The sequence below is a fragment of the Phragmites australis genome, chromosome 18 (genome assembly GCF_958298935.1).
Source record: "Phragmites australis chromosome 18, lpPhrAust1.1, whole genome shotgun sequence".
NCBI lineage: Eukaryota > Viridiplantae > Streptophyta > Magnoliopsida > Poales > Poaceae > Phragmites > Phragmites australis.
In genome coordinates this window covers 25414611-25427329 of record NC_084938.1, presented here as the reverse complement: position 1 = coordinate 25427329, position 12719 = coordinate 25414611, and the positions used below count along the sequence as shown (strand labels likewise).

Sequence of the window (12719 nt, the reverse complement as noted above, 5' to 3'; positions counted from 1 at the left end):
TACACGAAGAAGTATACATACGGTCTATTTTTTACAGGGCCCACATGGCGCAACACGGTCTACTTTGAACAGCATTGCTAGTGGTGACTAGACATCCTTAACGAGACACGATATTTGGCTGTTGGGTCAGGGTGTAGTTTTCTGGTGCTTAATTGAAACAAGGACTTCTCTCTTGCACAGATTTGGTTTTTGACGGCTCAGTTTCTTCTAATTAGAATTAGAATATACTCCTATTAGAGCAGCGCGGCTCCGAGGTCAGCTGCATGGTCCACGTCAGCGACAGCGTTTTCCGCCGTCCGATGCGAATCGCGTGTCTCTCCTGCTTCCCACCGCGCACCAGGCTAGTGCGGCCCAGGTGTCGCTGCAGGGTTGGCCGGAACAGCATGTGTCCGGAACAGGTCGTGCAGTCCACGTGTCCGCCAATGATCTGGCCTGGGAAAAATATCTCTCGTCCCGTGGATGACTCCGCCCAAGCGCCGCTCCGCTCCCCTCTCCTCCTCACATAATCGTCGTTGCCTCCCTTCCCATGGCAGGCTCGTCCGGCCGCCTCCCTCCCCGCGGCGTGCTGCCTCCCTCCCCGCGGTGTGCTGCACTTGCCGGCGCCATCCCAATCTGGTGGCGCGCCGCCCCCTCCCCAGCACGCGCGCCCCTCTCGGCCATGGGCAGGGCTGCAGGAGGCTCCCCCTTCCTCCTCCCACCGCCGCACTGTGTTCACGCGTCTAAATCATACTGCTCTCCTAAGAAAGGCTGATCTGTAATACATCCACGGTAGCGTACAATTGCATTGTCGGGCATTGGTGGTAGAGGAATTTGCATTGGTACCATCAGGTCGTACTACGTTATTTATACACTTGTATGATGTATGATGTGGGTACTTTTTGTCATAAATGTATGATGTTTTGGGTAGGATCTAAGTTAAACTTTTGAAATTTGGCCATCAATAATTTTTAAAATATTTAGAATTAAAATATGAAAATTATATACGTGGATTTATCTTTAAAATATTTTTATAATATTATAAATTTATTAGATTATAAAAATATATTCTAATTAAAAATAGTGGTTAAAGGTATGTATGAAAAGTCATGCTATGTCCGAAACTTAAATATTTTTGACGTACTACGGAGCATGTGCCTTCTGATGAAAACTGGAGTGAGGGAAGGTTGCCGGCTGGCCGTGCCACCCGAATTACCCAATTTAGACGGTGGCTAGCTGGCCGTGGGCAAAATGGTAATTGGTCCGTTTCAACCGAAAGGGTAACTCCAGCAGCTCCCATAAAATACTGTGGTGGAGCAAATTTTTTTCCCGATAAAGTAGCGTCAAACGTCTCCAGCACAATCGGCAACGATGGTACAGTGAAGCCGATCCGTGGTAGCTGACGGCAAATTTGCGAAGAGAAGCCGCACCTAACAACACTGTTTACAGAGGTTTGCTGTGGGGTAGAAGGAAGAAAGAGAGTAATAAAAGATAAGAAATAGAGTAATTATTGGAATTGAAAAAATAGTAGTACTGTAATAGTGTTAAAAATGTTATAATAAGTATTATAGAAAATAATTTTTTAAAATATTTATTGGAGATGGTCTAACTGTATAAGCTAAATTCCCTAAAAATCCCTGATACGTACAGCTACCGGAGTTGGCCGGTGACTGTACCACCACCGACAGCTTCTCCCGGTCGCCCCAAACTGGGCCTTGTCGCATCGGAGTCTGCTCAGTGCTCACTCGTTTTTTTAAAGAAAATGAAATGGAAGAAAAAAGAAAAAGGAAAAGGATTACCTTTCCATGCTTCTTTTTTCTCTGCACTAGCGAGAATATGTTCTTCAATTTTTTAATTCTTTCTGTGAAATAATTGGGAGATCTTGTGTTCTTGATTTGGTGCCAATGCGGAACGCACATTACATGGCACAAGTGTAACATGGAACATGGGGTGATAGTGTTGTCCAGGTGCACCCTAGAGGCCTAGAGACAGAGAGGCCTTGCCATGCTGAAGAGGAAATGCAAGGTGATGCTACTGCTTGTTTGGTGGAGTCCCATATATATATTTCACATGCAGCATTTTATAGACTAAGGCTGACTCGTACGGAGACTTCTTTTTTGCTATATTCTTGTGCCTCCGTTCAATTACTGCTCTCTAACACCGGCAAATCACTCCAACAGAGATTGTATTTTTGCTTTTGCCGGAGCTACAGGGATACGGCATCGGCATTTGATCGGCAAATTTGCTGTCGAGTTGGGGGCTCTCGTATCACTATTCCTAAGTATGCGTATGGATCCGGTGGAAGAGGAGAGGAATGAAAAATGGATCCGGTGGAGGAGGAGAGGAATGAAAAGTAAAAAATAGGGTGTCTGTTGGAGATAAAAAAAATAGAGGATATTGTAATAGTATTAAGGGATGTCGTAATAGTGTTATAGAGGATAAATTTTTAAAATTTATATTGCAGATGACTTAATACGTAGGAAGGTTTCGTGTTCGTCGAGTGGAGACTCAACAAAAACCATCTTAAGTAGGGTGGTAGATTGTCGTAGGTAATTAGGTGAGAAACTGAGCATGTTTGTTGGGAATCCCTTTCGGTGCACAAGACACCAAATTAGGAATAACGTCTATATCTTGTTAAAAAAAAGACAAGAATGGAAATTTATCTTTTGAATGAAAAGACTTCTTTCAAAAATGATGTCCTCCTACATGGTTTCAGATGATGGAAACTAATCAAGCTGGTATTTATTTATGGCTTAACTCTGTACAATAGTTTTAGGTTCTGTATATTCTCTTTTACCTTGTATTTTTGTTCTCCCTTCTTTGATGGTTACATATTAGGGGACTCTCCTACTATTTATCTGTAAAAAAAAATATGAAAAGACTACAGCACATGGTGCACGAATATGTGGGTGGAAAATTGCTCGGGAAAAAATGTGTGTGGAAGGATTCGGGGGAAATACTATGGTGCGACTGAGAAAATTTGGAAGCGGAATAAAGGGTCAAAGGAACATCAAAGGTGAAGTGGTTTGGACCCACTTGGGATCAGCGATATCTCCTTTGCTCTTTTGTGGTTATTGTTTATGTAATCTCAGGGGTGATCACCAGTTATACTTATGGTTCAAACATCGATATCACTTGCAAAGACGTGGAATATGTAGAGAGGAAGAGCACAAAGTTGTGGCTCCTTTCTCCCCAGTTATAAATTGATCAGTCGATGAATACCTCCTACCAACCACTAAGTGTTAAACTAGAACGATGAAGAAAATAGGATCAAGAACTATTTAAAGAAACGTCGGTGGGTGAATTGCTAAAAACGATCCTCTTGTTGAAATCAGGAGGAGAGTGACAAAGTTTTATCCAATTCAAACAATATGCATTTAAAATAAAAAAGAAAATTACAAAAACATCTCATCTAAGACAAGGCTTAGTGATTGTACACCTATCTACCGGGAATCAAGCCTAAATTTATTTTTTGTATGTCTTATTAAGATGAAATTTTCTTTCAAAGGCAATCAATATATATGTCAACAGTGAGATATATAATAGATGATTTTGTTAATCTCTAAGCTTCTGCATCTCCGATCTTTAGTGACTTCATCAATTTTTAAGTTTCGTATCTTTAATATTCAGTAGGCGTTATGTAAGTATATATGATAATATAAATATATACATATGTCTACTTATTGTACTTATGCTAACTCCAACAGGCTCCTCAAATTTGCAGATTCGGTGCTACAATAGTTAACAGTGTACTGTAGCATCTCCAACAGCTGAGCATTGGCCAGAGCACTGTAGCGCATGTAATGCTGTAGCAATACTGTTTACAGAGCTCCCAGTAGGTCTGGAGGGAAAAACACTTTCGGGTTTACTGTAGCAGTATCGTAGACATGCTTTCAGTGAATCCGGAGGAAACAATAGCATACTAAGAAATAGGCAGCTGTTGAAGATAAAAAAATAAAGAATATTATAATAGTAAAATAGGTAGTTATAATAGTATTTTTAAAGATGAAAATTTAAAGTAACTATTAGAGACAACTTTATATTTTTTTAAAATTCCCACGGATCACACATCACGTTTCCAACCTGGCATGAGCTAAGAAAAACGCACACAAGAAAGGGCAAGGAGACAAAACACTTGCCGGTGGTGGCCACCCTCACCCGCGGTGAGCGGACCTGGCCGTGTCGGACGCCTCCCAAAGCTCGCTCGATTTAAGCAGCAACAGCCCACTGCGCCCACCGCGCTCCACCTCACGCGGGCAACGGGGCAAGCAGGCGGCGCCGGTTGAGCCACGAACCGAGCACGCGACGCACCCTTGCCGTGGGCGCCGACGGCCGCCCCGCAGCACGTACGCGGAAACCACCCCGCAAACAGGAGCCACGGGCTTTGCGCGCTGTGGTCCGCATTGGAGCCACGCCGGGGCGGTGGTCGCTGCTGCTGCTCGCACTCGCGGAGACCGCCGCGCGAGCCGCAGGAGGCGGGTGAGCGCTGCTCTTCTCCCCTTCGTTGTTCCACTGTTATGCTCCCCCGAGTCTGGAGTCCTGCCCCGTGAAGCTTCCACGGGATCTCCGGAGGAGGATTTTCGAGCAGCGCGGTTATTGACTTGCTCTGGATTTGAACTTCTTCTAAAGTTTCAAGTTGATTTGGTCCTTGATTTCGTGAAGGGTTTCTGCCGGGAGCTCTGTTGCTCTACTTGAGGCCGAGATCTTTGTTTGAGGAGAGCAGCATTGATTTGATTTGTCTCCCGTTTCTCCGTGAAACTAGTGATGAATTAGGCACCTGGGGAGTGGATTAAGCCTAATTGGCGCTAGCTCGCGATCCACACTTCTGAATTCCGACGCCTTGTTTTCTTATGGGCAATTGGTCCTTGATGCTTCCTGATTGCTTTTCTTTATCTTCTGAGTTGTTCTTGTACGGCGAGCAAGGTGGTTGCAGATTTGGAATTCCGAACCGGCTGTTGGGTTTGATTGGTGATGGTTTGCCCTCCGAATCTATGATGGAATGTTGTCAAGTAAACTAATGCCCCTTTTCGAGCTGTTCTCTTCCATCTTCCATGCTATTGATTAGCGAATTGCCCGTTTCTTGCCATTATAGGAAGCCCTGGCCCCTGGGCCAACCTAGCCGGTACTTTTGGGTTATGACTGGTAATTTCCGGGAATTGTAATTATTTGCTGATTAGTGTGGATCCCTGGTTCACGAGTGGCTTGTGATGCATGTTTGACCATTTGTCCCTGAATCGTACTCATACTACTACTTTCATACCATTTAGAGGAGATTTAATTACTTGAATAATTTCTACTAAGATTCCTAGTATCACCTTTTGGAAATTTTGATTGATAGTTATTTTAAAGATAAGCTTTGAGTCCGCAGAATTGATGATCTTGCCATTCATCAACTGGAACTTTTATAGAGCTATCTTCAACTTGGATCCCCAAAGTGGAGCGCCAACTGGTCAATGGTAAATCCCGTATTCCGTTGTAGGTTCACGGTGACAATCTTGATCAATTACCCACTATGGATGGGATTCCCAAGAACTCTTACCGGTGGTGCCCTTTGGCACCTTAATTTCAGTGTTGCTTTCCAGAGTTAAAGGTCCCAAGAGCTCGATCGTATGGAAATGAGAGTTAGTTTGATGTGAGTTCTGAAACTTTATCTTCCCCTTTTAGGATTAATAAGCACACTTTGAAGGTGTGCATTCTCACTTCTTACTCCTTAGTGTGCCTATCATCTATCTTGCTACTGAAGGTTTCTCCTTTTAACTATGAGCATGCTAAAAGATTTCAATCATTTTTTTCATTCCTTTTCAGTTTGAGTCATGCTTTTTTCTTGATTTTCTGTTTCTTCTGACCCAAGTGTCATCGGTGTTAAATCTATATGAGCATGAAGTCTAACCAACTTGCTAAAGTTACTAGAGCAATATAACCATTTGTGCTTTTTATTTCTCTAGGCATCAAGTTTCTAACAAATTAGAAGTATTCTGAAATGGGTGCTAGAGATGATGGGGAAGGGAGAGATGTGAAGAAGGGGGCTGGATCAGATTATGTACCAGCTAGAGACGAAAGAGTTTCAGGGGTTACAAAGAAGCTCAGTAAAAAGGAGACGAAAGAAAATAGCCCCCGCACGGCCAAAAGCAATTCCAGCCGTCAAACTCAAAACAAGCTGCAACATAAAGGATCAAACAATGTTCAGAGCAAATCCCAGAAGCAAAAGAAAACAGTTAATGCTGCTAAAGCTGTTGAAGTTAGAAAACCAGATATTGCAAGAGTTCCTTCTCGCCCTCCATCAGAATTTTCTGAGGAAACAGATGATATAGTCAGCGATGCTGGAACCATTGATGATAAAGGCAATGAGGAGGCCAAGGAGATTGATGTTTTAGATGAAGCTCCACACTGTGATCAGAGTACTGGTACTGATGATGAAATTCCTGACATCGAAGAGAAGATAGATGATCACGACAAATCAGTTGTAGTTCAAGGGAATGGGGAATTAGAGTCAAAAATTGACAAGCTGGAACAGGAACTTCGTGAAGTTGCTGCTCTTGAAGTTTCACTATACTCTGTAGTGCCTGAGCATGGAAGTTCAGCACATAAGTTGCACACCCCAGCTCGGCGTCTTTCTAGGCTGTATATTCATGCATCCAAGTTTTGGTCCACAGATAAGAGAGCTTCAGTAGCAAAAAACACTGCTTCTGGCCTTGTGCTTGTTGCGAAGTCGTGTAGTAATGATGCTTCAAGGTATAATACGGCTACGCTTAATCTGAATTTTCACTCCAGCATATGACATTACCAGAAAATTCCTTCAATTAACAATCTACTCTTGTTGTAGGTTGACATTCTGGTTGTCCAATACAGTTGTCCTCAGGGTAATAATTGCACAAACTTTTGGCATCTCACGTCAATCAACTCCAACGAGGACGATTATGAACGTTAATGGTGGTACTGACAAGTTTGACGGGAAATCCATGACAATGCTAGGGAAAAATAGCTCTGGCAAACAAGCCAAACTTGCTGCCATGCAGATGCCAGATGATTGGCTGGAAACAAGTACACTTTTGGCTGCATTGGAGATGATTGAATCTTGGATATTTTCTCGGATTGTTGAGACAGTGTGGTGGCAGGTAAATGTCTGTCTTAGACAATTTATTCTGGCTGACAGTTTCAAGCGGCTAGGAACAATCAGTCCTAGTCCAATGTTTCACAAATAATACTTCACAGTGATTCTCTTTTGGCCTACCCGTTTTCTGAACATGTCGGATTCTTTCATGTCGTCAATTTTCTGAAGAATGTTTCTCTTACAGGCACTAACTCCTCACATGCAAACCCCGATGGAAAGTTCATCAACTCCAAAGGCTGGGAGAGTGTTAGGTCCTGCTTTGGGTGATCAGCAGCAGGGAACCTTTTCTGTTAACCTCTGGAAGACTGCATTTCACGATGCATTCAGCAGAATGTGTCCGCTTCGTGCTGGTGGACATGAGTGCGGTTGTTTACCAGTATTAGCAAAATCGGTATTATTTTAACATCCTTCGTTCCAAAAGAATAAGCATTTTTTGTTACTGAAAATATATTTCTGTATTTCTGAACATATATTTCTGTATTTCACGAGTTCTCCCATTATCAGGTGATGGAGCAATGTGTAGCCCGTTTGGATGTTGCAATGTTTAATGCCATCCTTCGCGAATCTGCAAGCGAGACACCAACGGATCCTATATCTGACCCAATTGTTGACCCAAAAGTCCTGCCAATTCCAGCTGGTGATCTAACCTTTGGGTCAGGCGCGCAGCTGAAGAACTCTGTATGTACCTGATCCACTAGTTCTTTGTGCATTCCACATAGTTTTGCATTATATTTTTTATGAAGTTGTTTGTCAGGATGATGCTTACAAATGGAACAAAACTAAATTATGAATGTGCTAGTATCTCGCCATTGCACCTCAAACAACCAATTCATGTGAAATAAATGGCTATGCAGGTCGGAAACTGGTCGAGATGGCTGACAGATAAGTTTGGCATGGACGACGATGAGTCTGAGCACATAGGAAATGATGATGATGAAAGAAGAGGTGCGGCTGAATCAAAATCTTTTCAACTGCTTAACGAATTGAGTGATCTCCTGATGCTCCCAAAGGACATGCTTCTTGAAAAATCTATCAGAAAAGAGGTCAGTGTTCACGCATATCACCTGGCAAATTATTATACCGTTTCCTATTTCAAGGTTTTGATCTCTTTCTCAGGTCTGCCCTTCGATTGGCCTTCAATTAGTGACAAGAATCCTGTGCAACTTCACCCCGGATGAGTTCTGTCCTGATCCTGTTCCAAGCACAGTCTTAGAGGAGCTGAATTCTGAGGTTTGTTTCACTCACGAAATGTTGTGGGCTTCTAGCCTTACACATATTATCTTGCTGACAATGTCACTCGAATACATTGACATACAGAATGGTATTAGTTAAGACAATACTTGATGCTATGCAGAGCTTGCTGGAGCGCTGCACTGACAAAGATGTGATCAGCGCATTTCCGTGCGTCGCTGCTCCTGTTGTGTACCGTGCGCCTTCAGCATTGGACGCGGCGGAGAAAGTGGCAGACATAGGAGGCGGCGCAAAGCTGGACCGGAAAGCGTCAATGGTGCAGAGGAGAGGGTACACCAGTGATGACGACCTGGATGACCTAGACTCTCCCCTTGCATCCCTAACTGATCGCAGCGCTCCACCTTCGCCATCTAACGGTATTGCACATTTTGGTGCTCAGAGAGGAGCTTCCATGGATAATGCAAGATACACGCTCCTAAGGGAAGTATGGTCAGAGCGGCGCTGATGATGAATCTGTAATATAAAATATAAAATCTCTTCTACAGTTGCCTTATATGATCGAAAAGAAGGCGCCTTTGAGTAGGCCCCTCAGCAATATATACAGTGAAAACTCAACCCTTTCTTGTACAGTACAGTCCTGTCATCGAATATATGTTGCTCATTTGTAGAATACAAGCAATTCAGATATGAATAGTTCTGTTGTCACTTGAAGATAAAGATTTGCACTGTCTATGGTGCAAGCTCGTGAAATGAAACTATGTTTACCTACCCATCGTTATGAAGGTCTCGGCACAGATGCTGATGCACGATTTATCAGCTGTTCTACATTGATTCTCCTCATATCATAGACAATTTCGATAAGGACTCTACACTTACATTTGAGCTGTCTCCACTAGTCTAGCATATCAGCGTATAGTGACGGGCCAACCAAAAACCAGTCGTCGTCAGACGGCTGCCGACGATGGCTACTCTCCATCTGCAGATGCTGCTTCGATTGTGCTGATCCATCAACTGCACTGCTCATGCTTTCAGTCCATTGCAACCTTGCACAAACATCATACAATGCTCTGATCAATACTTTTTCGGTGGAAAAAAGGAGTTATATTAAACATACCTTTTCCTGCACACAATATCTCAAGAAGGCTGCCTGTACACCGGACGGCAACTGTCATTTCTGATTATGTCGCACTGTAACTACCGAAATGGGTTCTCCGTTCTCCCTCGCACCGACATGCCTTCTTCCTCAGATAAAAAAAGGACATGTCTTCTTCTTCTTCCAGCCTCCACCCGAACCCCTAACCCAAATTCGCTTTTCGTGGAAAGCATGCCATCTTCCTCAGCTCCACCCGAACGCCACCGAAAGGAGTAGACTAGTTTAGTTCGTATGTTGCCTAAATACTTAGGATTGGGCATCGACATTCGTCAACTATCAGTAAGCTGACGTATACAAAAGTGAACAAGCATACATACATACAGCCAGCTCTAGTCTATACGAAATGTTTCACTGCACAACTCAACAGTTCGATCAGGTCATATCTATGTTTCAGCTAAAAAAAAAGCATTCACTGTGTCATTCAAATGCGAGATGTTCAGGTTCAGGCCATCAGACATGAGAAAAGTTCAGCCAAAACAATACTCACGATTACATATAACAAAGGAACACGATTGAGACTTGAATAAATACTACATATGATATTTTTTGCGCAGTGAGTAGCAGCTCAACAGTCAATCAGAGGGGACACAGAAGAAACAAACGCACTGTGAAAGAGAACTAACCATGGAATTTGATTAAGGAAATAGACAACTTAGTGATATATCACAGTACCAGAGTTCAAAACTTCTTTGGGGCACAAAGTTTGATGTTGCAATACAAACTAAGAACTCGTTCTAAAGATGTGGCGGATGTGAGAGTTTAATCCGCTTCGTCTATGACCTTGGTTCCCAGCCCTTTCAAGCCTTCAGGAGGGATCTCAGCGACGGTGACAAGAGAGTATAGTTCTTCCTTGGCATCCTCCTCGTCATTCCTCTTGCGGGCAATCCTCACACGAACCCTCCGTGGCACGCTTCTGATTCCACTGCTCCAGATGTGCTTGTTGAGCTTCACGTCAACCCTGACATCAGTGGTGCCCATAGCCTTCTGCGCAAACTTCCTGATCTCTTTGATGGCATTGGGCGCCTTCTTCTTGAATGTACTGCCAAACATCAGAAAATGTTGAGTAAAAAGAAAATGGAAATCATCACATGTGTCATGTAGACTTTCAGTTCCAATAACAGGACAAGGTTAAGTAGACACTAGAGAAGTCACGCTGAGAACAGAAAATACTTGAACAAGTATTCAGTAACTGAAATGGAGCAATATATGAGTCCATTTGATCCAGCTGAAGCTTAGATTCTTAATTGATGAACTGAAGCCAGTACCAAAAAAAGCCAGCTTTTCTTTTTCTGCTTAACTTTTGAGTCCATGTCCACAGCCATTCCACATACAACGTCGAAAGCAATGGATGATGTCTTGTGAGGTTTCTAAGTCTCGTGAGGTTCATAGGTATCATAATCGCAAACAGGTGGTAAAACTTACTACCTAACAAGCGAGTTTATTGAGCTTAGTGGTGTGCTAAGAAAAAAAAAATACATTGAGCTTACACAACCGATCTTCCTAAGCTAGGCCAAACAGATCCTTCAATTACCCGTAGGCATTGCTATATTTCAATTCCTAAGATAGTTACATATTTGCAATTCTAAATGGAAATAAAGTGTAATGCACAGACACATTATTACTAAATGACTTTAAAAAGATATCAAACGAGCGTCACTGCAAAAATTACAGAACATACTCTGGTAACATCACCAAATAATTTGTTCTCCGCGTGCTCCAACGCAAGAACAATGATCGCAACTAATTACTCAGAAGTCAGAACTTACTAATGTTCAGGACATCAGGGCATGCATAATGCAACGAGAACGGAACAGAGAATTCGTTGTCTAGTATCGAAGACAAGCAACATCAGCCACTACCACGCGTCTTATGATCCCTAAATAGTAACCAAACGACGACGGCCCTAGCATTACATCCGCGTAAGGCAGAACCGCGCGATCGCGCCGGGTCTTGTAGCGAGAGCGGAACGCGCAGAAAACACCAGCAAGGTGGCAAGAGGGAGGGGAAGTCGAAGTACCAGCCGTGGAGGCGCTTGTGGAGGTTGATGGTGTACTCCCTGGTGACCACATCCTCCTTCCTCGCCGCTCCTCCCTTCTTCTCCGCCATCGCCTCTCCTCTCCTCCGGGGGTCGGTTCGGCTCGGTGGTGGTGTTCCGGCGGCGCGAGAGTAAAACCCTACCATCGACGGGGGAGCCTTTTATATGAGCAACACGCACACTGACGGGCCGCCCGGTTTTGTTAGCACATGCGCTGGTTGATATGCCGTCCGATGGGCCACGCGGCCCGTGCTACGATACCGCCGCCCGAGATTTTTTTTTTCATTTTTATATTTCTTAAATTGAAAGATTGTAAAAGTAGACGTACGTTTTCAAAAATCGCTAACATTTTTTTCAGAATTTTTTATAACTATTTTGATAATATTTTAAATTTTTAAATCATTAAAATACTATATTTTGTTTTTTAACTTGTCATCCGTTGAAAGTTTATTTTTTAAACTTGTCGTCCGTTAGAAAGACACAGACACCAACAAAAAATCTAGATGTGCGGTTTTTTCACAACGACTTCTATTTTAATAATAAATATTAAAATAAAAAAGCTCGCCGCCCGTGTGTAGGTTCATGGGCCACGCACAGCTTTCCATGCCGGCTGATGAGCCGTGGGCTGTGCTATCCTGGTAATGGACCGAGGCCCAGTCCTAATCCCGCCCCAACCCCATAAGTTTGGAAAGTCGGCCCAATCCTTATCCAACCCATCACTATGCTTGGGCCCAATCCTAACCCCATCTTGGCCCGTTCTAGACCCATGGGCCAATTCACACGCCTCCAGACCCAACTCACACACGCACGCACGCACACGGAGTCTGTCTTGTTTGACCTCGCGTCGGCTCGATCTCCTACCCCGCCCCGTCACCACCTGCCGCCGAGAAGAGCGGCAAGAAGAGACAGAAGGGAGGCAAGGCCTTCATGGTCGACGCCGACGGCTACGAGCCCCCATATTTCTAGGAGAAAATCTACTATTTACTATCGAATAACTATTGATTCTACAATTCGTCATCGAATAAATTCTGTTTACTTCTATACCATCGAATAAATGTTTTAGTTCCTTATATGCCATCGGCTTCCGATACTACCCTCCGCTGTACTGTTCATTAACAGTATGAACAGTATCCGTGAATAAAAAAATCACAACAAATATGTCGATTTTTGTGCACGCTCTATAATTCATAATCAACCCGTTTTAACTGTATTCACCTAAAAATACTATATAGAATTCAAACTAAAATTCTTCA

At 43.3% G+C, this 12719-nt stretch overlaps 2 protein-coding genes across 3 annotated transcripts; one reads left to right on the top strand and one right to left on the bottom strand.

The window, feature by feature from the left end:
• Nucleotides 1–4156: 4156 nt before the first annotated feature.
• LOC133898390 (uncharacterized) lies at nt 4157–9054 on the top strand. 2 transcript variants are annotated; one of them, XM_062339068.1, is made up of 9 exons: nt 4157–4455; nt 5385–5608; nt 5922–6708; nt 6800–7091; nt 7272–7478; nt 7592–7765; nt 7942–8130; nt 8204–8317; nt 8442–9054. In XM_062339068.1, the coding sequence occupies exons 3-9, from the start codon at nt 5957–5959 to the stop codon at nt 8781–8783; spliced, it is 2070 nt and encodes a 689-aa protein (XP_062195052.1). In that variant the 5' UTR covers nt 4157–4455; nt 5385–5608; nt 5922–5956; the 3' UTR covers nt 8784–9054. The 2 variants fall into 2 exon arrangements, with proteins under 2 accessions (XP_062195052.1, XP_062195051.1); XM_062339067.1 differs by lacking the exon at nt 5385–5608 and having other exon boundaries at nt 4159–4455.
• Nucleotides 9055–10044: 990 nt separating this feature from the next.
• Nucleotides 10045–11614, bottom strand: LOC133898391 (large ribosomal subunit protein eL31-like). The gene is made up of 2 exons (XM_062339071.1): nt 11449–11614; nt 10045–10470 (listed from the first exon to the last, which is right to left on the bottom strand). The coding sequence occupies exons 1-2, from the start codon at nt 11610–11612 to the stop codon at nt 10191–10193; spliced, it is 444 nt and encodes a 147-aa protein (XP_062195055.1). The 5' UTR covers nt 11613–11614; the 3' UTR covers nt 10045–10190.
• Between the last annotated feature and the right edge of the window lie 1105 nt (nt 11615–12719).